We start from the raw sequence: 27,618 nt of genomic DNA, 5'->3' as shown, positions 1-27,618 counted from the left end.
CAGGCACAGTTTCTGTTGACTTCTTACAAGCATCTTATCTGCTTAGGCTTTGCTCAGTTTTGCAGCAAGAACCACCTAGGGGGATGTCTGGAAGGAAGGAATGAATTTTCCACCCCAAGTGACGGCTCCTTTGAGCACAGGAGTGGGTCTGTGCACAGGTGCCACCTGAAGGTTGCCCTCAGGGCAGTGTGAAATTCCTTCCCAGAGAGCTCCTGCACTAATTGCTCAAATACTTTTTAGTGAGGATTGCCCAGTTTCAAGTCAGTTCGTTGACCGAAACCAGTCCATTATCTTACCCGTGCATGTGACTAAGTGGAGAGTTTTGGGACCACCAAGGGCCTTGATGACTTAATGGCACTGGATGTACAGGCAGGGACAGCCTTGATCACCAGCTATGCCACAGCTAGAACTAGAAGACAAACCTGAGTTTCATATTTATAGCTCATTGCAGCCTAAATTCTGTACCTCTTGCTACATATTCAAAATTAGATGACCTATGTTTCTTTTGTTTTGGTATGGTGGTTTTTTTTGTTTGTTTGTTTTGTTTTGTTTTTGTGTATGTTTTCCTGTTTTAGAAGGAATACAGATTGCATATCACACATAAATAAGAGCTTTTTGCTCACTGTAATGAACTGCAGAGGTCCAATCTTCACAAACCCAATGCTGTTGTTCAGTACAGGTTGGAAGAAAGTTACTTGAACAGAAAAACAGTGATGATGACTGAAAATACAAAGCTCTGAAATTCGTTAGCCTTTTCAGGCTGAAACAAAACCAATTCTCAGTTTTTCATGTGTTTTTCATCTTTCAAGAGGTCTTGGCAAAAAGCTCAAATGTTAGCTTCAACAAAAGGCAATCCCTGCCTGGTTTTGGCCTCTGTCACAAGTACGTGTGATGCAGGGTAAACCCTGCATGTCCCTGTGCAGCAAGTATGGCATTTTCCTTACAGGGATTGTTACGATGATAAATAAAGTGTGCACTGTAAGCGGTATGGATGCTTGGCTGAGGGCAGTGAGGGACTTCTGCACAAGTGCTCCCCTTCAGCGATTCCCACGTGCGTGGCCCGTGCGTGTTAATCCACCACCCCGTGGTTTCACTGTGTGGGGCTGACAATTTGTAGCGACTGGGGCGAATTCAGCGCTGCCAGCGCGAATCCCCCATCACCGAACCACTTCAGGAGCCAGCTCCTGAGGGCGAGGCCCCGGCTCCTCCCCGCGCCTTTAACGGCCCGGCCAGGCCCGGCCCGGCCCGGCCGCCCCCCGCCCCTCCCGGCTGCGCTGGGCGGGAGGCGAGGCGCGGGGCCGGGCGGCGCCGTGACGGGAGGAGAAGCGGAGCAGGTGAGTTACCGCTCGGGAGGCTGCCCCTTGCCGATTTCGGTGCTTTTTGACGTTAAAATGACGGTGCTGAGGTTGGGGGCGCTTCGCACAAGTGACACAGGGATGCTGGAGGGGACCCGGTCTGCCCGTCAGTGCGAAGGAGCCAAAACTCTCCACAGGAGTGAGCTCACCGTTGAATCTCCACAAGTTTGGCGTGTTTCTGCCGGGTGTCCCCGGAATATTATATTTCTGTAGGGTGTTTCATCGTGTGGCTATTGACCAGTGGGTGTCCACCGACACCAAATGTGCGGCCGTGGTTTCACAGGAAAATAGTCTCAGGAACCTCCTCTCTGAAAGCACTGTGTGAGGAGGAATGCTTAATATCATCAGTACCATGGAAAACAAATGCAGAGCGTGATTTGTGGTATTTAAAAGCTATAAGGACTTATGTTCCAGCAAGTTCAGGTAACTTCATGGGAAATAAAAAGTGCAGGTTTAGCAATGATGCAGACGTAAGCACTGAAACAGGCACTGCCATCACTGTACGAAGCATGTTGGTGAGACAGCCAGGGATGTGCACGGTTTTGACCTTGGCATGGGACAAATCCTGTAGCAACGTCCCCGGGCTCCAGGGGTAGGACAGCACTGCTGTTTGAGCTAAAGAAGTGTACCTGCAGTGTTTTGGGATGGTGCTCAGTCCCCATGGCCGGAGGAAAGGGCCTGGGAGTGCTGTCTTGCTGCTGTGCACCCAGCCTGTCTTCCAGCCACGAGGCTGCCCTGCAGGCAGCTCTGAGCAGCCCTATGTGCCAGTGTCCCGCAGCCTGTGCTCAGGGACAGTCCCTTCAGGCAGGAGGGCTGGTCACAAACCCCCAGTGCCTGAGTTTAGTAGATGGCACTGTCCCACACCGCTATGTCTGGAGTCTCGTTCTGCAACCTCCCAGGTCAGTGGCAAAAATCCCATCACCTCCGGCACTGCAAGTTCCTGGCTTGAATGCTCCTCAGTCATCACCAGCTGGTTTCTCTACACGTGTTCTGTCTTTGAGGGAACCGTGCACTACAGATGACTGGTTTCAGGGTAGTATGAGGGTTTTATGCCCATGAATATCGATGCCTATCTGCCAAGCTGTAATAAGGGCTGAAGCTAGGTACCACAAAATGTGATTTACGCCTTGCTTCAAATCTATGCAAGCTGGTAAGAAAGAACAAAATGTGGTTACATGGAAAATGGAAGCATCAAGTTTAGCCCCCTGCTGCTCCTCCAGGATGCTCTGGTCCCAATACTATACCAGTATTTTCACCAGGTGCAGCTGATAACCTCCCTTCACATGCTGCAGCCCCTGAAGCCAATGTAGGGCAGCACATTTAGAGGGTTGTGACCAAATGAAATGCCATGAGTTAAGCATGTGAGCTTTCCTTGGCCATTTGTGAGCTGAAAAGTATCAAATTATATTGTTCTCCTATTCTGAAAAGTAATTGAACAAAAATGGCACTTCTTACCTACTGGATACTCCCTGTGTGTACTCGGTATTTACTATTTGTAAAATGTGGTCAAGGCAGCACAGTCAAGGGGGAGGAAGGCAGCCTTTATTTTGCTCTCTAACACATTGTTGAAGTTCAAAACCCAACTGCAGGTACAGATCTGCCCGGCACTCTCTCAGCAAGGGGAGAGCTCAGGGGCTGAGTGTCTTCACGGTGGAAATGATGTTAGAGCCTTTGTTACTGTGATAATACGAGCACTGGGCAGCTCAGCCTGTCGTGTCACAGCTGAGACTGCAGAGCTGGCAGGCAGGAAGAGGATCTTCTTACCTGTAAATTGAGAGACATTTGAAGTCCAAAACAGACAATAAACAAGGCCCGCACAGTGTCACTGGGCTTGCTGAGTGCAGGATGACAGCTTAACCAGATGCACCTCCAAAAAGGATGCTGCAAGTCAGCAGGTATTAAGGATCATCTCTAAACCTGCATCATTCGAGTTGGAATTGCTGGAGCTGGTAACACCCAGAGCAGGCTTGTTCACTTGCAAGATGCTCGCAGTCCGCAGGCAGACAGCGCTGGTGGCATTTTCCTAACTTACCTGAATGGAAAAAGAGGTGTCCTTGACCAGGACTTACAGCCTCTGGGTGATAGTGTCTAGTTCTGTGTGGCAGCAGGGCGTAGACTTTCAGGTGCAGCACAACCCTACTAAAGGTTAATCCACAGAGAAGTGGGGGACATGGGTCTACATGTGCCAGCTACCGAGGTTGGAGGTGCATTAAAGCAAAAGGATTAAACGTGGTGTTAGGTGGTTCAAGGAACCACTTTGGTGGCTGGAGATGCTCATGCCACATGAAACAAAAAGGCCAGGTGTGCCAAACCTGGCTCGCCTGTCTGCTATGTGTGGATGCTTTGTCTTTGCTCATGAAGGAACTGTCCACTCTAGCTGGAGTGACACCGAGGAGCTCAGTCATTCCTTTGTGTTCTACCAGCTGCCTGCTGTTTCTTCATGTACGGTTTTCACAGCATATCATCATCTCATGAGGAGAATTAAGACATTGTACTCATCACAATGCAAAGGTTTTATTCCAACACTCCCTCCCCTCTCTGCAGCCCCACTTCTGGTGCAGCCTTGGGGTGCCCTTGAGCCATAAAGGGGCTGATGGCAACTGGCATGTGGTCGTTGGCCTCTCCAGACTGCCATGTCCTTGCACTGTACCACCAGCCTCTGGCTACTGCTGGGGAAATATTCTACCTTCTGGCAGCAGCTGCTGCTACAAGATGCCAAGCTCTATTTACATACAGTTAAATTACCAGATACAAGGAGAAAATCACACAGGGGTTTTATTTTAACCCTGTTTTCTTGGATTAGATGATCTTTGAAGGTCCCTTCCAAGTGAACTGTTCCGTTCCATTCCATTCCATTCCATTCCATGGTCACTGAGACATTTGGGTTTCATTGTTCTCACCACTGGGCTGTGCCAGCAGGCCTGTTTGCTAACCCACATCTCTATCTCTTCTGGTCATGTTTCTGTTTTCACTTACCACAAATGACTCTCTCCTCTCTTCTGCTCAAGCTCATGGTTTGCTGACCCAGATGTGATTTGTTATTCTGACATGTGTGATCTTGAATAATGATGAGTGAGGCACATTGGAGTTTAATTTTTCATTTTGTGCTTTTTTTTTTTTCCTTTGGAGAAAGATGCTTCTGCTATATTCCTCCTCTGAAGCACCGAAAGTCTTATGGCAGTGATAAAATCACTAGTCCTTCACTCACCCTTGACCAAGTGCTCATTACTTCCTGACAGTGCAGGTAGATTTGCTGCTGATCTTGTTGTCTGCCTCAAGCAAGTCACATATTTCTCATACCAACACCATCATTCCACAAAAGCCCTGTTTGGGAGATGCCTGACCTTAGACCATGAGATGGTTTTACAACCCCCATGTCTGAAGACTCAGCAGACTGCGGTACTCAGCATTACTCTGCTGAGAGCCAGACTACCCTGTAATAGTACCAAACTAATGCAGAGTAAAGGCAACAATTTTTTTTAACACTTGGGTCTTCAAATGCCTGCAGTAAATTGGCTTTTTATATTTGTTGTGTTAGAATAAAACATCTAAACACAGCGGAATACAGAAAGACAACACAAAGACTCCAGAGCAGTCTGAAAGCTGCCCTCAGGGGTCTTTAGGGTTTTCTAGCATTCGTTATCTGTTGCAGAGTAAATTAAATTGACTTTTGAAGACACATGTACCACTGTTTCTTTTCTGTGCTTCTTTCCTTGTTTTTCTTTCTCTGCTCAAGAGACCAGAGGAGAATCATAGAAGGTTATAGATAGGTTGACTTGGATTGGAAGGGACCTTATAATCTAATTCCACCCCACTGCCATGGGTAGGGACACCTCCCACTAAATCAGGTCGCCCAAAGCCCCATCCAGCCTGGTCTTGAACACCTCCAAGGATGGAGCATCCACAGCTTCTCTGGGCAGCCTGTTCCAGTGCCTCACCACCCTCTGAGTAAAGAATTTCTTTCTTATATCTGATCTAAATCTACCCTTTTTTAGTTTAATCCATTACTCCTTGTCCTGACAGAGTCCCTCTCCTGCTTTCATGAGGATTGATTCATATCCTCGTGGTGGAGAGCTGCTGCTGAGGGTAGGAAGGGAACAGAAAAAGCTGAAGAAAAGCAGGAGGAAGCCTGGGGCAAAGCAATGTGAGATACGGGAGTGAGCATTCCTGTTCTAAAGGGGAGAGTAAGGGTGCAGAGCTGGAAAGGACAGGGAGGGCTGGGGGAAAGACCTTAGGTGGTGAAAGACACAGCAGAGACAAAGAAAGAGAAATACTGAGTGGAGAACGACAAGAAGCAGGGAAATGGGGAGGTACGTGAAGAAAAAGCAAGCCTTGTTGGTGGTTAGTTAGCCTTCAGCACAGTGCTGGAAGGTCACCATTGTATTTCTACCTGAGGTGCTAGCCCATTTTCCAAGAGGCCAATTTCTACCTCAAAACCAGCACTACCACAGTTTTTGCTGAGTAGTTGTGTCCCTGAAACAGACGTGTCACGGGGCGGCTGTCACCTTTACCCAAGGCATTCAGAGACATCCAGGAAGGTCCTTCCTTGCTCCTGTCCTTGCTCTTGGATGTAACGTGCCCCTGACCCTCTGCACAAGCGCACACCCATGCTTGCACACAGCATTGCTCTTGTCTTGTCCTCCTTGATGAAAAGAACTGGTGTTAGTGCCAGTTTGGCTAATTAGGAGAAATATCAGGGATGAATGAATATTTACACCATTTCGCTTTATATTTTAAATTTTCTCTATCTCTGTCAATTAAGGAAAAACTTTCAAGGAGATCCTGTGAAATGACTCAAGGTGCCCCGGAGCAAAATCCAGACAGAGGAAGAAACAAAGCCAGCGCTGAAAGAGCTGTTTGCAGATCGTTAGGGACAGAGATTATTTTCACTGGGCAGTTCTTGTTGGCTTTCTCTGTTGCACATCTTACATGCATTCTCTACTAAACTGGAGCAGTGACAAGAAAGCCCAGTAACATTGGGCTGGAAGGACTCAGATCACTTGGCTTCCCCTCTGCTATCAGGGGCTTTATATTTTATAACCACTCACAATATTTAGTCTGAGAAAAATCCATAAATGTGCTTTTTCTTCTCAGCATTTGTACTGGAAACTCATGTTCTTTTGACAATTAGCACTCTTCTGATTTCTGCCCACACCAAAAAAATTTACCTTTTGCTCATCTATTTTTAATGGAATGATGTTTTCAACATATATAGCTCCTTGCTACTCATCTCCTTTATGTTGGTCCCTATTGCTGGCAAAAAATAAAAATAAAAATAAAAAATCCACCCTCTACTATGCTCTTGCAAGATGGATTTCTGATTTACATGTCATTAAAATAATCTTCTTATTTCTTCTGGCTTAAACTGTTGACATGGAATGTAGGTGGCTAGAACTGAATTTAGTAGAAGAGCCCACCACGCCTTTGTTCATTAGTGCTTTCCTGTTAATCCCTGCTTCTTGGTGAACGAGTCTCTTAGCAGACTTCACTGTTCTGATGACTTTGTCCTCTAGGAAATGGCCCTGAAGGAGAGGAGGAACTTCTTGCACCTCAGCGGGTGAAGCAACTGGAGTTCCCGGGGAATGACTGTGGTGTGTGAATTGATCTGCTCTTTAGTTCAGCCAGCAATGTCTTTCCTCATGTGCTGTCAGCCCCACTTTCAGATATGGTTATTACCTACTGCAGTACCACAGGCTACATTGCTGCTCTCCCCATAAACCTTCCAAAGTATCAACAGTGACTGGCTAAATCGTGTAAAGATTTGGACAGAGATATTGAATGACTACTACAAAATCAGACAAACATGGAATCAGCTGGGGCTCCTAACAAAAGAGAAGCATTGGCTTTTTTACAATATATATACATGTATATATATATTTTAAACCAAGGGGATTTGAAAATCCCTTGAGACCCACCACGAGAACTGTTGATGCTGATTCCTGCTGTCATCTCCTTCCCGACCCAGCAGTAGCTTCTGAAAATTCTCAAGAAGTTTCATTTCAGCCAAAGGAAAAACTGACAAGTTGAACTTGCCACTGAACATCCACCAGAAACCCTCTTGCTGGCCAGAGGGGTCTTATCTTTTTCCCAGAAAACTATGTAAGGGCAAGGCCAAGGGCACAGCAGTGCTATAGTCCAGCACGTCATCTTCAAATACACCACCTCAACCTTCCTTTGGCTTTCAAACAGTTTCTTCTCCATTATCAGAGGCAATGGAGATGCATTAGGTTCTTGACACGGTTCTGTGTGTCCACTGATTTCTTGAGGCAGCCCAACTGAAAAGGCTACGAGACAAGACAGTTTCTTCATGGAGAGGATGGTTGAGCACTGGAATGGGCTGCCCAGGGAACTGGTGGATCCCTGTCCCTGGAGGAGTGGACATGGCACTAAGGGACGTGATACAGTGATGGGACTTGGTGGGTCAGGTTGGTGGCTGAATTTAATGATCCTGAAGCAGTTGGCAAGCTAGAGTGAAATGAGGTGGGTCATTCAGCCAAATGAATGTGAAATGAGGTGGAAATTCATTGTTGCTGAATTAATTAACTCACCTGAAATACCACCCCAGAGGGTATGGTCAGAATAAAGCTACAGCCAGGTGGGTGTGCTCTCCTCCATCATCTGCCCCTGCTCCCTCACCTCTGCTGGACGTTATTTGATTTCTTTGATTTGCAGCACAGCCTTGGGCTTCCTGGTAATTCACAGCCCCTGTGAGAGAGTCTGAGGCTGCAGGTAGGAAGGAAGAGTGTACATTTCTTTGCCTTTTCATTTCATGTGTAATTCTCTTTCAACTCACACCACTTGCTCAAAAGAAAATAAGTTTTCTTTATGCTAAAAGGAGAGCAAAGGAGATGAATTTTGATTGCTTTGCTAAGTAGGTTTCTGTCTCTAAATACTTTCTTTTTCCGGTTACAATGCTAGTGCAATCGGTAATAAGAACTTCTTGCTGGGGTTCTAAGAATCTTTTATCATAGTATAACATTTTATTTGCTGCCAAAATTAGTTCAAACTAAATTGTATTGTCCAATTAAAAAGCAGCCATAGCCAATTTTGCCTGTGATGTTATTTTTTTCTTTCTATGCCATTGTCTTACCTTTAAAGTCCACTGGTAGTAAGACCTTGCACTGATCAGCACGTCTGGAATAGATTTTCGAGCTCCCACATGTGAGACAGCCGGTGACCCCAAAACCTATTAAAAGAGTGGAGAAGGGAGAAGGGATTGCTCATCTGTATGCATTTAGGTCACAGGGACCACTGGATAAAAAAAATGTTTCTTACCTGTCTCCTCTTAGCAAGAGCTGAATTGTCAAATGGAGATATTGTTAACCAAACACAGGGGCCCGAAGTGCCTATCTCTGCCAGGCTCAGTTACCACTGAAAAAGAAGATATGGAGGTTTGTTAGAAAAAAAAAAAAAAAAAAAAAAGGCATCCTGGATGGACTCCCTTCCTCTCCCCCTTCTCTGTTTCTTGCCTCACAAAGAAGCGACCTTTTAAAATCTCTTATCTGGAAGCTTCAGTTTAAAGAGCCGCTGATGCCTCTTGGAAAACATTGAAAAGCTCTTCAGAAGCAGTTCTGCTGCTCCCTGTGTCCTGAGTGCCTTTCTTCTCTCTTTTTCTTTCACTGCTAGATAGATTTGCATTAGAAAAGGCTGTTCCTTTGCAGCTTCCCTGTTTGCTGAAGTCTCAGCCTGATTTATAGCATCAGTAAATGGTGTTTGGGCCCAACCTCCCACAACATCTTCTGGATCAGGAGGAAATGGCTGATTGAGAAGGGACTGGATGAAACTTCCCTTGGCACACCAGAATTCGGAACAGAGGAAGGAAAAGCTGAGTGCATTGTATGTCTTTGAAGCTGTCAATATCTAGGCAGAGTAAGCTGGAGATATGAATTTGCCTTACTACACATTTCTGGTGTGACCCATAAATCTGAAGTTTCCCAGAAGCTGGAGGTTGTGTCCTCAAAACAAAACAAAACAAACAAAAAAAACATTCCGAAGCTGATAAACTTTGGATCTTTGGTCAATAAGACTGAACTTGCATGTATTTCAACTCTTGGCAACCCAAATTGTCTTAGACTTTTGTGTGCCAGTTTGAGGGGAGAAATGTGTGTCTTTTTTCTATGGGGGGGGGATGAATATTAATACAGTAATTCAACTGATCTTAGGGACAGAGGAAATCGGTGCCCTTCCTTGCCTTCTTAGGCTTCTTGCAAAAAGTAACATGGCAAAAGTACAGTTGACTGGCTGGCTTTGGATAAAGCAGGATAGCACGGAGATGGAGGCATCAGGCTGGCTCGTGATCACACCACCAGGAAGGGATAGGCCGCTATGGTTGATATGTTCAGGTCCTACAAACTGGATGTATCAGAAAAATTTCCTGACTGCAGCCTAAGGCATGGCCAGGGGACTCAGGGTGTTTCCAGTCCTTTTAGTGAGGTAACCGTAGCTGGTATCTCTCATTTCATCCCAGACAAGTCCTTTTCCTCCTCTTCTTTTTACTCACAGAGCTGCTCAGAAGGCATGGACCAAGTAAAGCCAGTGCCAGGCAGAAAGGGACGGAAGGCCAGCTGCTGGAAATTAACTGTCGTGGCCGCCGTAGTGGGCAGCGTGATGGCTCTCTACGTGGGGATCCTGCTGGGTGAGTGCACGGCCGAGGCTGTTCTTTTGGTTTATCATCTGCTCCAAAAGAGTAATGGTCTGCACAGCTTACAGCAATAGTTCTCATACCAAAAATTCTCAAAAGCCTTTTTCAGAGGCCAAGATGTGGTCAGCTCTCCCCACGTACACAGCCAAAATGCAGAGGCTGTAGTCACCTCATATTTTGAATGACATCTGACTAAAGCACTTCATCCTTAGTGCTGCATGTGATTTATTCCTCTCTGATCTCTTCCAGTAACTCCTAAATCTCTTGTCACTTCCTCAGCCATCTCCTACCTCATCTTGCATCCACTGACCATTGCTTGTCCTACTGTCCTCTAGAGTGTGACCACCATCTCCTTGTCTCTCGCACATCCTTCCTGCTGCCTCTGGTGCCCTATGGCCAGATGTCACCTCAGGCTGGGATGCTGGTGTGGAGCCCAGCCTGATGTGACTGGCAGAGCCCACCAGCACATCTCTGCTGTGCGGTGCCACTTTCTATGCTGACTTTGGTAATCAGGACACATTTCCTCAGCCTGTTCCTGCAAGGACAGGGCCAGTCTGATTGCTCTAGCAAGCTGTACCCATTTGATTCTGATCTGTTTTCTCAGGCTTGATAAAAATCTACAGTGTTAATAATCAAATTAGCTACAAATTCAAAATTCTCCTCCTGCATATGTGTGGGGTAGCCCAGCACAGCCATGTGGCACCCACAAAGCACCTCAGAGCTGGTCAGGGACAGTCAAGCTGCTGAAACCTGCAGGTCTTAAGGACATGGAGAGACCCATACTCCAAAGCAGACAGCGAGGAAAGCTGGGTCCAGCCATGGCCCTAGACCTCTGTGTGCCCTCTGTGTCTCTAACAGACACTTTCCCTCTCTGGCAGCCTGTCATCCCATGGGAGAGACCAGCTTTGAGCACACAGTGGAGCTGCAAGGAATCATGTTCAACAGCAGCTTGCAGAGGGAGAACTCGGACTATTACAGGGTGCTGACACCTGCTCTTGAGAGGCTGGTAAGTTGAGCTGGGCTTGCCATGCACATTGCAGCTCTGCACTCCTCGCTTGGCACAGGACAGAGCCAGGAGGCTGCTGGGTGGCCTGGGCCCCATCCCTGCTGAAGTCCGTGCCTGTGTGGTTCCCCAGGGCCCAGCTTGGCTGTCCTCATTCAGGGGCTTCTTAAACATCAGCAAGGAACACTGCAGGGCTGAGCTGCACTTCAAGAGGCCTCATGAGGGTCTCAAGAGAGACTTGTGGAGTGGGAAATGTGTGTTCAGGTCTGCTCCTTGCAAAAAAAAGTGGTGGTGGGAAGATGTTATCTTCATGCCTGAGCCAGGGTAGGAACAGGGTTACATGTGTTCTGATGAGCTGGACCCAGGTGCTCCTGCCACCTGTAGAGACGAGAAGATCCTCCAGTTAGCTCCAGCTCCCTGAAAAATACTAGGCACCAACTAGACCTACCTCATAGGGGTTTTCTGCCCAGTGTGTGACCATTGTTCTTTGCCTTGCAGTTTCTGTCCAGTTTCCAGGATTCCCAGCTGGACTGGAGCTGCACTGGTTGCACCATCCTGGGCTACAGGTGAGTGTAGGCAGCTTTGTCTGCAGACTGTGCAGCTCATGTTTTCAGGACATTTTGACAAGCTCCACCACAAAGTGAGCTGTGTTCTTGTTCAAGACTAGCAAAAAGAGAAACTGATTTTAAGTTGCGGCTGGATTTTTTTTTTATGGGATTGCACCAGTGTTCTGGTTTCTTTAATTTGGAAGTGTAGTCAGAAAGGCAGAGGAAAATGGCCTTGTTCAACCAAAGGAGAATGTTGGGCCAAAGAGAATGTGAATGACTGTTTCATCCCAGACCACACCTCCAGAGACACTTGGGCCGTAAATTATTAAGAACCAATTTTGTTTCCCTCAAGTTCCCTGTAGGCAGTTAGCACACGAAACTGTTCCTTCTAATGGAGCGAAAGTGCTCAGTAATTCTCTGTTTTCCAGCAGGAACGGGAACTCAAGTGTGCTTGTCCGTTTCCGCCTCCGCTTCAGCCCACAGGATTCCCATCCCCTGAGCTCTGCCACGGAGGAGGAAGCTCTCAGACACGGCCTGGCAGCTGCCCTGCACGAGCAGGGTCTCTCCCTGGCTGCCTATGGGACGATATCCTCAGCTTCTCTTACAGGTGTGCTCCTCCCATAACTGCTGGGCAACCAGAGCAAGGCAGCCTGTGCTGGTGCTGCTAGCAACACGGGTCATACCAGCAAAACTGTCTCAAGTAGCCGTACTGCCCTGGGGCTTTAGCTTTGGATGTCCAGTCAAGGCTTCATGCCCAGCAGCAATGTTAGAAATGGAGCTGCTGCCAGGCACCTCCAAAAGGTGCTCTGGTGCTTCACGAGACAGCAGCAGAAACATGCTTAGCTCCTGGCAGTTGCAAAACAGCTGGAAGCTTCATGGGAAGCCCCCCAGTTCCCCCTCCAATGTCCTGCTGCTCTCTGCGCTGCAAGAGTTGTTTTGGGAGTCTGGGGCAACAACAGAGCCTAAAGCACAAATTGCAGCCTGAGGAACCAAACCTCAGCAGGTTAATTGCTGGGTTGCCTCTACTAATAACTGTGAGCAGTCCTTAAGCAATCCTCAGAGCTGCAGAAATAATTCCTGCTAGGGTGGATATTTCTCATATGTAAAGTCTTCTCTGAAACCACCTGGAATTCACTTTTCCCTCAATAACTGTGCAGTTGCACGTGATCGTAGGCCTTTCTAAAGAAACACGCCCAGAAAACCTGAAGCTGTGGGCTCCCCTGCAGCTCCCTCTGTGCTCTCTGCAAGGATGGGCAGAGTCCCAGCCCTCTGAGAGCTTTGTGCAGCCCAAATGGAGGGTGCACCTCAGCTTTGGGCAACAGCCCCGTGTCGCTTCCACCTTGGAGCCTGCTCCTGGGCTGCCAATCACTGCCACAGCTCTTGAGAACTGGTCCCTGCACCCCAAAAGCCTGCAGGGCTATAAGCAGCTGCTCACCCACTGCACCCTGTGCCTATGGTGGAGCAAAGTGGAGGAGGGCTCCAGGAAGTGAACTGTGCCAGGAGCTCACCACAGGGCCTCCCACTGGCCATGGGATGGGGAAAGCAATTGCCAGGCAGGCAGGAAAAGGTGAAGCAAAGCCTCTGCCCATCCTGGCTGGGAGCAGCAGTCATGAGAGCACACAGCTCCTGTACACCCCAACTGGGATGCTCTTGCTGATCCCCATTCCTTCCATTTGTTACAGGTCCCAGTGAGGTTTCTCCATACAGACCAGGACTGAAATCAGGTAAGAGCCAGGCATCAGGAAGAGCTCTGTGCCTTTCTAAGCGTTGCCAGGGCAAAGATCGGCCCCAGTTCCCCAGGTTGCATGCTGCAGCCTGACCTCTAGCCTCCTCCTCACCAGATACAAAAGGTGTTTGCATCCCAACTTGTTCATAACCTGGTGAACCAGTGCTCTGCTCCCCTGTTCCCCCTGGAAGCTCAACAAGAGCTGCAGCTCAGCTGCCGGCTGCATCCCATGGGGACACTGGCACTGCCGGGAAGCAGGGTGAGCACGGACACAGTGGTGGTTGCCCCTGGGGGAGCCAGGGGGCAGCTGCTGGGAGGTCTGCAGAAGACACGAGTGACTGAAGCCTTGCTGTCCCCAGGGAGCTGCCCCGGAGACTTGTTCACTTGCCGCAACAAGCAGTGCGTGTTGAAAGAAAACCCAGAATGTGATGGCCAAAAGGACTGCTCTGATGCCTCTGATGAAAAGGGCTGTGGTGAGTCCCTTGCAGCAGGTCTCCTGGGCTCTGGGGACAGGCCCCAAGTCACCCCTTGCAGCCGTAACAGCACTGGTCTTCTGGGCACTGTGCTGCAAGGACAGCTTAACTTCTTAGGCCAATAGTAGATACCGACATCAGGACAAGGGGACTCGTACCTGAAAAACATGCTGGTCCCACTGCCAACAGCAAAGGAGTAACACAATGTAGGGATAAAGCAGCACATTGCCATAAGCCAGTGAATCCCACATGCCCAAGCTGCAGACATTCAGTGGATGCAGTCAGCACCCACTGACATTGCCCCAGAAGCCTGGCCACGAGGGCATGCCCAGCCCCGTATCAACACCCCTGGCAGTGTGGAGCTTGAGCTATCTTTGGGCCTTGATGAGCATACTTGAGACATGTTTTGGTCACAGACTTGGTTGCTCAGAAGTAGAGTAGAGGCAGAGTACCAGGAGACCCAGGCACCCTGCAGGCATCTCCCACGATCACTGCTGAAGATAGGGAGCCTCTCGCATTCCCCTTGTAATGCTACCACTCCCCTGTGCATACCCAGTCTGACCCTGTACAGGCGGTGTAGGTCCAGGGACCAGCCCATCCCCTCCTGCTGTGCTGGAGGCAATCTCTGTGCACCCATGGGCTGCTGGAAGCAGCTCAGCAGTGCCTGAGCTTGTGAAACTAACAGAGCTATTTCTATCTAGACTTTCTTGCCATAAGGAGTTTCAGAGAGGACCCCATGATGGGTCAGTGCTTTGCAGAGCTTTTTTTTCTGGAATTGCAGGTTAAAGTCCAGTCCCTTGTGACATCCCTAGCAGTGTACTGGTTCTTGAGCATGTGCTGGAAGCATGCACAAAGCTGAAGCAGATTTTTTCCCACCTGCCCCAGAAAGCACACTGCCAAGGCACAGCGGGCAGGATCCCGATGCCCTGGCTCTCTCCTCCCTTTCAGACTGTGGGAGCCGCCCTGCCATGCAGACTGCCACCAGGATAGTTGGAGGCTCAGAGGCATCCAGAGGGGAGTTCCCATGGCAAGTCAGCCTGCGAGAGAACAACGAACATTTCTGTGGTGCTGCAATCCTCACAGAGAAGTGGCTGGTGTCTGCTGCTCACTGCTTTACTGAGTAAGCCCTAGCCACGCTATCTTGCACCATTTCCAAAAGCTGCTGTAGCTTCTGGCCCAAGTTCCCAAAGTACCACACTGCCTTGTCAAGCCTGGTTTCCTTTCCCTGCCAGATTAAGGCATGGGGAGCTGATGTCCCAGAGCTGATAGCAGGATGGACGAGAGGTGGCACCACTTGCACGGCTCTGGTTTGCAGGGTGCCACTGCAGGTCTGCAAAGCCCCAGCTGTTTCTCTTCCAGGTTTCAGGACCCAGCCATGTGGGCAGCTTACACGGGGACCACCTCCATTAGCGGTATGGACAAAGGCACAGTAAAAATGGGCATTGCACGGATCATCCCGCATCCCTCCTACAACACAGACACAGCTGACTACGATGTGGCTGTGCTGGAGCTGAAGAGACCTGTGACCTTTACTAAGTACATCCAGCCTGTGTGCCTGCCAGATGCTGGGCATCACTTCCCCACCAGCAAGAAGTGCCTTATCTCTGGCTGGGGCTACCTCAAGGAGGATTTCTGTAAGCAAAGTGTGGCAGGCAGCAGAGGAGGCATGGTGGGGTGTGAGTGGTGCAGGAATGCACCAGGGAAGGGCACTCAAGCCAGTCTCTGGCCAGCCAGGATGGCTGCAACACAAGGAGCTGGTCCCATGCGAGGCTTCCTGCGGGGAGCTAACGGTTGCATCTCTCCCATTTAGTGGTGAAACCCGAGTTCCTGCAGAAAGCAACAGTGGAGCTGCTGGACCAGACGCTGTGCTCCAGCCTCTACAGCCATGCCCTCACAGACAGGATGTTGTGTGCTGGCTACCTGGAGGGGAAAATAGATTCCTGTCAGGTAAGCATTGTCCAGGGAAGCTTGCACACCTCCCAGCATGAGTCTTTTCCTTCCCTGTATGCACCAAGTAGTACTTCAAGAAGCGGGATCTGACACCATGGGCACAGCATCCCACCAAGGTTTGAGGCCACACCTTGTATCCAAGAATGGATCAGGGACTGCAAAAGAGAAAAATGTAGATATATTCTGTAGTGCTTAGAGCAGGGCACTGCTGTTAAAAGAGTTTTTTGGGGCTATATAACTACTTTTCTCTATTTGCTGACCTGTAATCAGGTCTGGTGTTACCGACCTACCTGGCAGCTCCTCAGATCAAAATCCCACTGGCAAAGAGCAGAAGTGGAAAGTAAGATACATGCAACAGATCTTGGTGAACGACTTGATGGTTTTCCTAGATAGCTTTTATCCAGTCTGGAAGTGCTGGAGAAAACCCTGCCTTTCACAATGTGTGGGGAGAAAACACTGTGCTGTGAGAGGGGGACAGTGATTTCCATGGCTGCTCCTGTGGTTTGTCAGGGCCCTTCATAGCCGCAGCCACTAGCTCAGCAAAATTGCTCTTCTGTGGTGGCAGCACTTCATATTGCTGCAAACACTCAAGCACCACATGTAGCACAAACACTGGAGAAGGAGACAAGGATGGAAGATTTGAGGTTGGGTGATGAACTTGACTTATCAAATTATTATCCATGTAGAACAATCCCATCCTCCAGCTGGGACTGCCAGCTTCACAGACACCAACTGTTTGCCCTACAGCAATGACATATAGCCCCATGGTACCAAAGAATTGACCAGGGACTATAAACCAAATCAAAAAGCATCATGCAAAGATTAGCATGGCCTCTTTGTATCATGCAATGATCACCTATAATCTGGCTGTTGAGGGGCTGTGGACCTAACCTTTAAGAGCAGCAGTTGAACAACTCATACCTGTAGTAATGCTTGCACTAGATTTTATGGAGGAAAACCTCGTGCTCTTCTCGCATATCAAGGGCACAAGTCTACTGCTTAATAGTAGGACAGTGCCTACATAGTGGAGCACCAAAAGGTCAGCATAGGAGAGGCTTCACTCATCACTAAGATGGAGCAAATCAGCAGGGGTGAGTGGGGCTACACAGGGAAAGAGGAACACAGACTTGCAGAGGTATGCTCGAGGTGGCTGTGGCAAGCTTGGAGCGTCCCCAGGAATAGTTCACCATCTGGGCTTCCCTTGCAGGGTGACTCTGGTGGGCCCCTGGTTTGTGAAGAACCATCTGGCAAGTTCTTCCTGGCAGGAATTGTGAGCTGGGGAATTGGATGTGCTGAAGCCAGACGGCCTGGGGTCTACACACGTGTTACCAAACTGAGAGACTGGATCTTGGATGCTATTTCTCCCTTTCCCAACTCCATAGCGCGTACTGTCCCACTAATACACTCCAGTACTAACAGTAACGTGGTCACCACTGAAGAGCTCAACACCACCACCACCAGAGCAATTACCACCACCTCACCAGCCCCAGCTGCCAGCAAGCCAGCACCTGCAGCCAGACCGCAAGGTAAGAGACCACAGGGTGGCTACAGCCTTTCCAAGAAGAGAAGCTGGTACAGGTCCAATTGCAAGATTCGTTGTTCCACTGAGCTGAAATTACCTTTGGTAGGGTGACCCACAGAACTGTTACTTAAGTGCTAAGGGCACAAGTGACACTATCATCTGGTTGCCCTGGGTTACTCCAGAGCAGCCTGGCAGTCACTCAGTACCGGCACAGATGAGTATCATGGACTCAGGCCCAGAACAGGGCCTAAGGGACCAGGGACTACAACATAGCAGTGCCTGACACTGCTTAACTTGTTGATCACTCACTTTTGTTTGCCAGCTATGAGTTTCCCAGAAGTTCAAAGCCGATGGCTGTAACCTAACAGCAGCCATGCACCTTCTCACTGAAGTTCCCTTCAGGAAGGTTGGTGTCTACAGAATGATTTGTCAGCTCCAAGGAGTCTTCCCAGCAACTCTGCAAGAAGATACAGATGTTAGGTATTTTTCTAAATTTAGGATTAACTTTCTATCTAGAATAGGAGGGCTAAGAGGCACAAACCTGCTGTGGTTACTCTATTTTCAAGAAAGGCATAGTCCTAAGGACTTGCTAAGAGCAAGCTGCAGAACAGCAGTTAGGATGAAGGCCCATGTATGGCTGTGCACAAACACCATCACAGAACCCCATGATCAGCAGGCAGGGCTTGGGCAGGTATCTCAAACTTCAGCCCTGACTTGTCCCTGCTCGGACTTACTGGTTAGAGAGAGCAGAAGCCTCTTCTCACTTGTCTTCTGCTCACACAGTACTCACAAATCACGCTTTGGCTTTTGTTCAGAGTGCGGAGGACGACCTGGGCTCTCTAAACCCAGCAAGATCGTGGGAGGAACAGATGCTTCCAGAGGAGAGATCCCCTGGCAAGTCAGCCTGAAAGAAGACTCGATGCATTTCTGTGGAGCCACCATAATTGGGGACCGCTGGCTGCTGTCAGCTGCTCACTGCTTCAATGAGTAAGAGTCCATCCCTGCTGGCGCTGCTCTTCCAGCTTGCCTGCCCACTGGCATAGAGCTGCACAGCTCTACATGGCCATGCAGCCAAATGCACAGCTATGGCACTGGAGTTGCTGGTGAAAAGCAAGGATATGCACTGAATATTCATTTTTGTTACAGCTAGAGGTTAATAGTAAAAGCAGTTTTGTGAGGAGGCTGGGATGAGGCGGGGAAATATTAAAAAGGCCCAGACAAAGAGTGAGAACAACACTTCACAGGGGTGGAAAAGGGCAAATGCCATAAGATGGCATATAGAAATGCCATGGGACAGCAGCTCTCTGGGCAGTGGCAATTAAAGAGCAAATGAATGCTAGTGATTATTAGAAAAACAACCGAGATTGCCTGTTTGTTGGTACTTAGATCCACTGCAACTCACTTCTCACATACTGCACACAGTGCTAGAGTAACACATTGTAAAGAATGACACAATACACACTGCAGAACAGCATCCAAAACAAGCATGACATACACCAGAATAGACATAGGGAACGAGAACTGGGTGGGAAGGGTGTGTGTTGTAGGGTCTATGCAATTATGAAAGGTACAAAATGTTTAGGGAATGCCTTTTTATTGTTTCTGCATATTAAATTAAGCCATTAAGAGCAGATAGGAAACAAGAAAAAGGAAGCAGTTCTTCATAAACGACGTTAAATTGTGAAGTTTTTCATCATAAGAAGTGATGAGAATATTTAAAGTCCACATGGGGTTAAAAGATTAAAAGACAATTGTAGAAAAAATCAAAAAAAAAAAACCATCTGTCAAGATATTCTGAATATAGAGGCATCACTTGCATGCCGGAACACTCCTGAAATCACACGTTTTTGGAGGCAAGGAGAGGATTACTACATGTTCACCCTCTCTTGACATCTAACAAGTGCCACTGCTGGAAAGAGAGGTTCAGCCCCCTGTGTGTGCTGGGCTCTGCTTTGGTAAAGTCAGGTTTCAAACACTAATCATTTAAAGTTGTCTGCAGCTTAAATAATCTACCAGCTCAGTATTTAAGCTAGGTACATGTGTGTGCGCATACATATTTAGGACTGTGTATTTACAGGACAGATCCAGAAGAGATTGAAGCCTACATGGGAACGACATCACTAAATGGAACAGATAAGAACACGGTGAGAGTCAACGTAACAAGGGTCATCCAGCATCCTCTCTTCAACCCTATCCTTCTGGACTTCGACGTGGCTGTACTTGAGCTGGCAGAACCCCTTGTCTTCAGCAAATACATCCAGCCCATCTGCCTCCCACTTACGGTGCAGAAGTTTCCTGTTGGCAAGAAATGCATCATTTCTGGGTGGGGAAACCTCCAAGAAGGGAATTGTAAGTAGTGGTGCCTTATCAGTTGATTTGCTCTGAAACAGTGACAGATTGAGCAGCAAAGCCCGTACCACTGTGACCCAGACAGTCCTGGGTGCATACATGACAGGGGACAGTCAGGAACTGACAGAAACACAAGAGGAAGTAAGAATAAGGGAACACCTTAAACTGCAGTTATTTAGGAGCCACCAGAAAACAAGATAATGGGGATAGCAGCTTGATGGGAACCAGGTGAAACCAGATGACTCCCCTCAATAGTTCTCCCATATTAAGCAGCAGTGGGGTATTGCCTTGGAAGCCTACTGCAAAGGCATTCAGTGAGCGGGGTCAGTCACAAAGATGTTCCAAGCTATTAGAAAGAGCAAGGCTCCCAGTGTAGGGAGAAGGCCTGAGTGTGGCAGGTGTGCTACCAAAGAGGCTCTACTGTCCTTATAACCATTGACAAGGAGCCCACAAACTGTGACAACAACAGAAACTTGCTGCCTGTGCCCTGTAGCCTGTAGACAGGCATAAAACTGCGTCCTGGGGTGAACCAGGAGCTGCAGGGGCTTCCTAGATGAGAGTAGCTCATACAGGATTCAGCTCTCTTCTGGGATTAGAGCCTGTTTTTCTGAAGCATGTGTTGGACCATCCTAAAAGCCATTAGGTCTCACTTCTGTCTGCTGCACTCACTAATCCCTTGGTTTCCATGCAGTCACCAAGCCTGAGAGCCTGCAGAAAGCTTCTGTGGGCATCATTGACCAGAAGACCTGCAACTTCCTCTACAACTTCTCCCTCACTGACCGAATGATCTGTGCTGGCTTCCTGGAAGGGAAGATAGACTCGTGCCAGGTAAGAGTTTAGGATTTCTCTACTCCTCTGCGTATTGCTCCAGAAAACCGGGCTAACTCACAAGTTATGGCTTTGAGAAATATTTACTGAGTTCCTGCGGCTAGGCTGAAACCCACATGCACCTTAACTCAAAAGAACAGCTCACTGCCACAGGGCTTTAAAAAAAAAAAGCGAACAAAAATTAAGCATGACATAAACCAACATCCTGCAGGTCTCCTGTGGCAGCAGGACAAAGTGGCAGATGTTGATGACTCTCCTTCACTAGTGGAAAGGTGCTGTCAGATATTAGCATTCATAACAAATGCCAGAGTAACTGCAGCCAGGCTGTTTCAGCCTCTGCACACTCATGTTTTGCACACTGTGTGGGAGCAGAGTCCCTCAGAGCTCCCTCAGAAAAATCTGAGGTTAGCCAACTCCTCCTAGTGTGGCTGAGGAGCAACTCTATGCAGACGTGTCTTGGGGAGAGTGGGCTGAGCAGCCATTGCCTTGCTTCTTCTTCAGGGAGATTCAGGTGGGCCCTTGGCCTGTGAGGTCACCCCAGGCGTGTTTTACCTGGCTGGCATCGTGAGCTGGGGAATTGGCTGTGCCCAGGCTAAGAAACCTGGCGTGTACTCCAGAATTACCAAATTCTATGACTGGATCCTGGATACCATCTCACAGTATGCCAGTCCTGGCACAAGCACTCCTTCCAGTTCAGCCATCACCAGCACTTCTACTGCAGCCATCCTCACACGCCGCGCCACTACAACAGCTGCAATAGCCATCAACAGAACCACCCTGAGCATGAAGACCACCACACCCACAAAAGAAACCTCCACAGCTCTGGGAACCACGGAGCCTGCCAAGCCCACCCAAACCCCAGGTAAAAGACCATCAGTAGCAAATTTACTGACGTGCTGCTAGGAGACCTCCAGCCCCAGCGTGGCAGGTACTAAGCAGGCCATGGATTATTGCCTTCCAGTGGTGCCTTGTACCAGCTTCACCTTCAGGTGTTCCAGCAATGTCTGTATTGGAAAGGAAAATCCTGAATGTGATGGAGTTGTTGACTGCAGCAATGGCTTTGATGAAAGCAATTGCGGTGAGTCCTGTTTTGCAACCTGACACTGCTACCTGTCCTTATTCCATATTCAGACTCCCCAGTGCAACCCATAAACTTCACATGAGCTGTCTGGGACCAGCTCCTTGTGGTCCTGGTCTTACTTGATGTTTGAGAGACTACAAGATAAACCTGGATGAGCAGTGTCCAAATTTTCTACCAGGGGGAATGTGGCCTATTCTATACTATAACCATTGGACACATTTCCCAGCACACAGACCTTCTGCCAGTGTGCTAGAGCAAGCTGGCATGACAGCTCTGCACAGCATTGCAGCCCAGATCTCGTGCTATCTTGGGACTGGTCCTAGGACTGCACATCCCTTGCTGTGTGACAGCTCGGCCAGTGCATCTGAATTTGCCATCCTCACATAGCACATCCCCATAGGCGTGGCGTGTGATAACAAGGAAATGTTTCCAACCTGTATCACATCTGCCAAGCCTTGCCTCAGATGCATGAATGAAATTCATCACATCCTACTGCCTTGTGCACGTCTCCCCAGGGCACTGCCCCCTGGTAGGGGCTGTGGAAGGACAGGTAACCCTTTCCCTTAGTCACAGAACCACGGTGCCTTTTTCTGTTCCAGACTGTGGCTTAACTACTGCTCTGGCCTTCAGCAAGATCGTGGGTGGGAGCACTGCAGCTCGAGGAGAATGGCCCTGGCAAGTCAGCCTCTGGCTTCGGCGGAAGGAGCACAAGTGCGGGGCTGTCCTCATCGCTGACAGGTGGCTGCTCTCTGCAGCTCACTGCTTTGATATGTAAGTACGGGCGGGTGATGCCGGCCAGCCCCTGGCCACACTGCCATCGGCCCACGTTCCCCTTCCTCACGGTCCAACACCACAGCTGGGGTGCTGTGCCCCACTGGAAGCACACACTGCCTGTTACAGGTGTGCCCCTACAGGTAAGCAGGAAGAAGACTGAAAGGCGCAAAGCCTGGGCATATCTGCCCACACTGTGATGGAGACAGGGGCCCTGGCCTCACACGTGGCCACAGTGCATCCCAGCCACACAAGCGGAGGAACAGCACTCCTTGCTAAGCCATGCTCCTAACGGCCAGGTTTGTTGTCTTTCTGCAGTTACAGTGATCCCAAAATGTGGGTGGCCTTTCTAGGAACACCCTTCCTGAATGGCATCGATGGCAAAATGGAGAAAATATTCCGTATCTACAAGCACCCTTTTTACAACGTCTACAGCCTGGACTACGACGTGGCACTGCTAGAGCTGAACATGCCCGTCAAGTTCAGCAGCACCATCAAACCTATATGTCTCCCAGCCAGTTCACACATCTTCCACGAAGGAGCCAGATGCTTCATCACAGGCTGGGGTTCCACGAAGGAAGGAGGTACTGGCTGAGAGGGCTCCCTCACATCCGTGATGGTCAGGTTAAGTGCCAGCTACCCTGCAAGGCCAAACATCTCCATCCCCACTCCACTGCCCCACACGCTACCCCTGACAGACCATACCCTGCTGGGGATACCACCCTGGGCAAAGCCTTGTGCCACCACAATCTTCTCTCCAGCAACCACACGCTGTACCCATCCCTTTGGTTACACCTCTGCCCTCCTGCAGCCTTCCCAAGCTTTCTACATGCCAACCATCACAATCGCCATCCCTCTAACAGCTGGCTCAGCTATGCTCCTGCAGAATGAGGCCCACCCCGATACCATTTCTGTCTGCTCAGCTGCACTACCTGCCAAACTATACACCGAAGAGACCTTCCTGGGCTTGCTCTGCTGGGGAAGAACCAGGCCTGGTACACTTGAGAAAGTGCAGATCTCTACCTTTAGAACACAAGCAAGGCTGCAGAATCCCCACTCTTACACATGCTGCTTTTACTTACGTGCCCTGCACCAAGTTAACAGAGATACTTTCCTCCTCAGGTCTCATGTCAAAGGATCTGCAAAAAGCAGCAGTGAACGTGATTGGAGACCAGGCCTGCAAAAAGTTCTACCCTGTCCAGATCAGCAGCAGGATGGTGTGTGCCGGTTTCCCACATGGTACCGTCGACAGTTGTTCGGTGAGTGTGAGAGCAGCAAATGCTGCTGCAGGGCCAGCAAATTCGTGCAGAGTCCCCATGCTGTATCATCCATGACAGCCTTGCCCTGCCTCCCCAGCTCAGATGTCTGCCCACCCATCTCTGCTGCCTGTTGCCACCACTGGAATCCATCCTGCACCTTGTTCTGCTTGTCCCACCAACCCATGGCAGGTCAGGGAAACATGCAGCGAGGTAACACCAAGCAAGCTATCACAGGGATATCATGAAGCCCATTTCACGTCCCTGCTGCGTCTCTGGAAATGCTCTTCCATGTCCCAAAGTCCCCATGTGTGGGCCCTCCAGCTTGGAAATGGGCTCCCAGGGAGGTGGGCAACAGGACAGCAAATGCTCCCATGTCCCAAGAGCAACATCTCACAGCTGGGGGGGGCTGGGCTGGCTTGACTCTTTTTGCCTTGATACAGGACCCTTTTCCTCTTTCTGCAGGGTGATGCTGGCGGTCCTCTGGCATGTCAAGAACCCTCGGGAAGGTGGTTTCTAGCAGGAATCACAAGCTGGGGCTACGGCTGTGCCAGGCCGTACTTTCCTGGTGTCTACACTAAAGTCACAGCTGTCCAAGGCTGGATTGCGCAGAACCTCAAGCTCTGAAACTGCATTTTACCACTCAGGGAAGGCAACGAATGACAGGGGATGCATTAACCCTGCACCTACTGTACATTTTTTGATACTGTGAAAGGGTAACGGTGACCTGCAGGTATTAAGCAGATGAGTCTGTTGTGAACCTCTGCAGTCATGGCACCAGCGTATTTGATAACTGCTTTGCATAGAGAGGTGCAGTTCTAGACGTTTTTTCTATAAATAAATGAGGCCTGTCCCATCTTCAGAGCTGGCCAAACATCCTACGCATCAAAACCTGGCCTCTCAAGTTGGAGTGGTGCCAGAAACATCTGCCAGAGATTCACGTAGCGTGGTCTAGCTCTGTCTGTGCACTGTCCTCCCAAGGGCCATCCAAGAGATGAGTGGACTTTGTCCCAGCCCTGAGCTGAAGCCTCAAGACCTCACTGCCTGGATGGAGCTGTTATAATGTGCAATGGCTTTCGGAAAGGGCATGCTACCACTTCAAATCAATGCTTGGTACTAGTGCCTGTAAGCTCCACGGCTTACCGTTTGATCACAAGAGAAGCTTAGGATTAAGACACTTGGACTTCAGACTGCCCAGGCCCTCATCCACATTAAAGAATCAGTACAGGCTTCTCACCCCTGCCACAGCTCCCTTTGTGTAAGTTGATTCAGTTGTCGAGGGCTAAGGCATAGCAGCCCCACAGAGCACTGTTCTGGTTAAGCCTGGTGGGAAGAATTCAACATGCTGGGAGCGGCCAAGCATCCAATTCATCCAGTGGGAAGCCCAGTCCCGCTAGCTAGCTAAGGCACACAATTGCATTTGTTCTGAAGAAAAAAAATGCTGCAAAGCTCGTGTGTAAAGCCTTAGAAAGACCTGGACATCTCTTCATAGGCTTGACCATCAAAAGAGAACAGAGAGGTTAAATTCTGTTAGTTTCCCAACCCCAATCCTAGGCTTTCGCAGGTAAGCTGTGCATCTGGGTACAGCAGTAGGTTTCTTCTTTCCCAACCTGTAGAATCATAGAACGATCTAGCTTGGAAAAGACCTTCCAGATCAAGTCTAGCCATCAATCTGACCCACCGAGTCCCATCTCTGTCATATCCCTTAGTGCCATACTCATCTGGCAGTGAGACCCACAGTGTTCCCAGCTGGAACGCCAGCAAGGGGGGAGACCTGGCTTCTAGGCTCAGTTCACAGCAGGTTCAGTTCCAGAGCTGGAACACTTTTGGGATGTTCCCGCTGCTGAAACAGGACTGCTGCATAGCCAGGACCACAAAATTCAAACTGAAAGAAAAGTAAAAAGACCCCTGTAAGAACATGGCTGGAAGGCACTTGTATTTTCAAGTACTCAGTCTGCCTGATTTGGGTGGGAAACTCCAGTTTAGTTTCAATTATTCCAAACTTCCAGATCTCTCTTAATATATTATCTTGTGAGAGCACTTTCTTCCCTGTACTGAAGCCACCACACTGGAAGATGAAATGAAATCCAGTTCCCCCTCATTCCTTTGATCATCCTAGCAGGTTAAGAAGCCAGTCTCTTCTGGTCTGTCTCTCTGCCACAGACAGTACTGCAAATATTTTATAAAATATGGAAGTGCTGTAACAGAAGGAATTCCAAAAACGTCATTACAGGGGTACAGGCATTTTTAATATCCAACACACTGCTCTTCCAGCTGCTGGCAGACCACACAACACATAACGACCATTCCAGGTGTGGTATGCAAGCTAAGCACAATACTGTGTACCTGCAAAGGAGAAGTACCGTTAAGGAAGTGCTCCTTCCCAAAGAAATGAAACCTGAAAGGTAGGCTCCAAGATGGAACGCTCTTGTCAGTGCCAAACCAGAAGTTACAGAAAATCACAGCCACACATTTATTTTTTTCCTTTGAAGAAATCAACCTGTGTAGTTCCTAACCCATTTCATACATGGTCTATCACTCCGAAGGTGTGCTTGTACAACTATTTGCAAGGCTGTGCTGTGAGCTCAGTAAGTACGCCCTTGGCTCCCAGTGCACTGCTTGAGCTAAATCTTCATTTCAGCCTCACCAACAGCTATATAAACACAAGGGAGGAAAGGGCCAACTGCGGCGTGGGGAGCATCTCATTGCAGTATTTCTACTGATGAAAAGGGACTAGGTAACTACCTGATGGCTGGGTCCAAGCTTGCTTCCTGGGTAAGGGCACTCTGCTGCTGGCTTGGCCCCCCCTTTTCCACAGAAGGCTCCTTGCCTCGCACAGCCGGGATTTATCAGCCGCTATAATATGCCTTGGCCAGTTGGGACCGTTGGGAAGGGCACGAGGCAAAACAGCAGCTCACGACGGCTCTCGAGGCTGGAAAATTCACTCACTCCTGGGTTTTGGTGCTAATAAAAGCCAAAGGATGCAAACGGTTCAGCGAGGGTTTATTGCTCTGCCACGGCAGGGGCTGGGGAGGCGGCGGGATCTCGCCCCCAACCACCTGGACTGGCCGCTTGTCCCTTCCCCGCATGGTCCCTCCCTCGTCCAGGAGCCGGGAAGCTTCACATGTTGGCTCTCTCCCGCTGCAGCCGCGAGTTGTAGGCTCGGGAAACCGTGTTCCAGGAGTCCATGTAGCGGTCCATGCACATGGCGATGCACTTCTGCGGCAAAAAATAATACAAAAAAAAAAAAAAAAAAAAAGGCCCTGAGCTGGGGAGCGCCGCCGGGGTCACCCCTCGCTCCTCGCCTTGCCCCGACCGCGCTCACCTGCTCCGAGTTGTCCAGCGAGCCGCCCGGCTTCCCGATGCACTTCCGAAAGCATTTGTCCGTCATGCGCTGCGGAGAGAGGCCGTGAGAGGCGGCCGCGGGCCCCAGACTGGGGGCACCGGGCCGGGACCGCCGCTGCCCCCTCCCCTTCCCCCCCGCCGCCGCTGAGGCGCGGCTCAGGCCCCGCCGCCCCCCTCACCTGTAAGAGCTCCTGCGCGTTGGCCACGGCGATCTGCACCTTCACCTGCTCCATGATAAGCCCCGGGTCCAGCTTCCCTCCCCCTCCGCCCCCGGAGCCGAAGTCGGAGCCGAAGTCGGAGCCGAAGCCGCTCTCCATGCCGCAAAGTCACCGCGGGCAGCGGCCCGCACGCTACCGCCCAAATGGCCGCCGGCCGGAACTACAGCTCCCAGCGCGCACCGCGGGAGGCCCAGAGCCGGAACTACAACTCCCGGCATGCCCCGCGCCGCGCTCCCTCTGCCGCCGGGTGCTCGCACCGTGGGCTCCGTGCCCGGGCTGCCAAATAACTCGCCCGTTCCTGGTGGCTGGGCTGCGAGTGCCAGACCTGTGACATTTTGCAAGTTAAATGCGGCGCAGCGCTGGGGTATCGGGTTTAAAGCAGGGCCTCACACGCTGTGGCGACGGGAAGGGAGCGAAGCCAGCTTTACCTCAGAGAAAAGCGCTAAAAAAACGTCCTCAGGTGCCACTTCCCAACGTTACAGTGAGCAGTAGGATTTGGGCACCCTGCAGAGAGCAGCTCCCCAGTGAACCTTCTCGTTATGGGATTGAGCC

General features: G+C 49.7%; 2 protein-coding genes and 1 long non-coding RNA gene across 9 annotated transcripts; 1 reads left to right on the top strand and 2 right to left on the bottom strand.

The window, feature by feature from the left end:
* Positions 1-1,261: 1,261 nt before the first annotated feature.
* TMPRSS9 (transmembrane serine protease 9) lies at positions 1,262-26,516 on the top strand. 5 transcript variants are annotated; one of them, XM_084498706.1, is made up of 20 exons: positions 1,262-1,334; positions 9,858-9,990; positions 10,875-11,002; positions 11,498-11,565; positions 11,976-12,154; positions 13,230-13,271; positions 13,633-13,746; positions 14,695-14,866; positions 15,106-15,380; positions 15,557-15,693; positions 16,904-17,222; positions 18,034-18,205; positions 19,296-19,567; positions 20,259-20,395; positions 20,897-21,257; positions 21,357-21,473; positions 22,076-22,247; positions 22,566-22,831; positions 23,370-23,506; positions 23,969-26,516. In XM_084498706.1, exons 2-20 carry the CDS (start codon positions 9,873-9,875, stop codon positions 24,128-24,130), a joined length of 3,348 nt encoding a protein of 1,115 aa, XP_084354832.1. In that variant the 5' UTR covers positions 1,262-1,334; positions 9,858-9,872; the 3' UTR covers positions 24,131-26,516. The 5 variants fall into 5 exon arrangements, with proteins under 5 accessions (XP_084354832.1, XP_084354829.1, XP_084354828.1 ...); XM_084498703.1 differs by lacking the exon at positions 1,262-1,334 and having other exon boundaries at positions 8,799-9,990; positions 11,979-12,154; XM_084498702.1 differs by lacking the exon at positions 1,262-1,334 and having other exon boundaries at positions 8,799-9,990.
* LOC311423995 lies at positions 2,883-8,917 on the bottom strand. Of its 3 annotated transcripts, none has more exons than XR_014685967.1 (5): positions 8,841-8,917; positions 8,631-8,726; positions 8,446-8,541; positions 7,904-8,078; positions 2,883-3,119 (listed from the first exon to the last, which is right to left on the bottom strand). It is a non-coding gene; the product is annotated as an uncharacterized lncRNA (long non-coding RNA). The 3 variants fall into 3 exon arrangements; XR_014685968.1 differs by having other exon boundaries at positions 2,883-7,820; positions 8,841-8,916; XR_014685969.1 differs by lacking the exon at positions 8,841-8,917 and having other exon boundaries at positions 2,883-4,679; positions 8,631-8,748.
* TIMM13 (translocase of inner mitochondrial membrane 13) lies at positions 26,490-27,270 on the bottom strand. Its single transcript, XM_084498707.1, has 3 exons — positions 27,028-27,270; positions 26,829-26,897; positions 26,490-26,722 (listed from the first exon to the last, which is right to left on the bottom strand). Exons 1-3 carry the CDS (start codon positions 27,163-27,165, stop codon positions 26,624-26,626), a joined length of 306 nt encoding a protein of 101 aa, XP_084354833.1. The 5' UTR covers positions 27,166-27,270; the 3' UTR covers positions 26,490-26,623.
* Between the last annotated feature and the right edge of the window lie 348 nt (positions 27,271-27,618).

Source organism: Aythya ferina (assembly GCF_964211825.1).
Source record: "Aythya ferina genome assembly, chromosome: 26".
NCBI classification, from domain to species: domain Eukaryota; kingdom Metazoa; phylum Chordata; class Aves; order Anseriformes; family Anatidae; genus Aythya; species Aythya ferina.
This window is presented reverse-complemented; position numbering and strand designations above follow the sequence as displayed.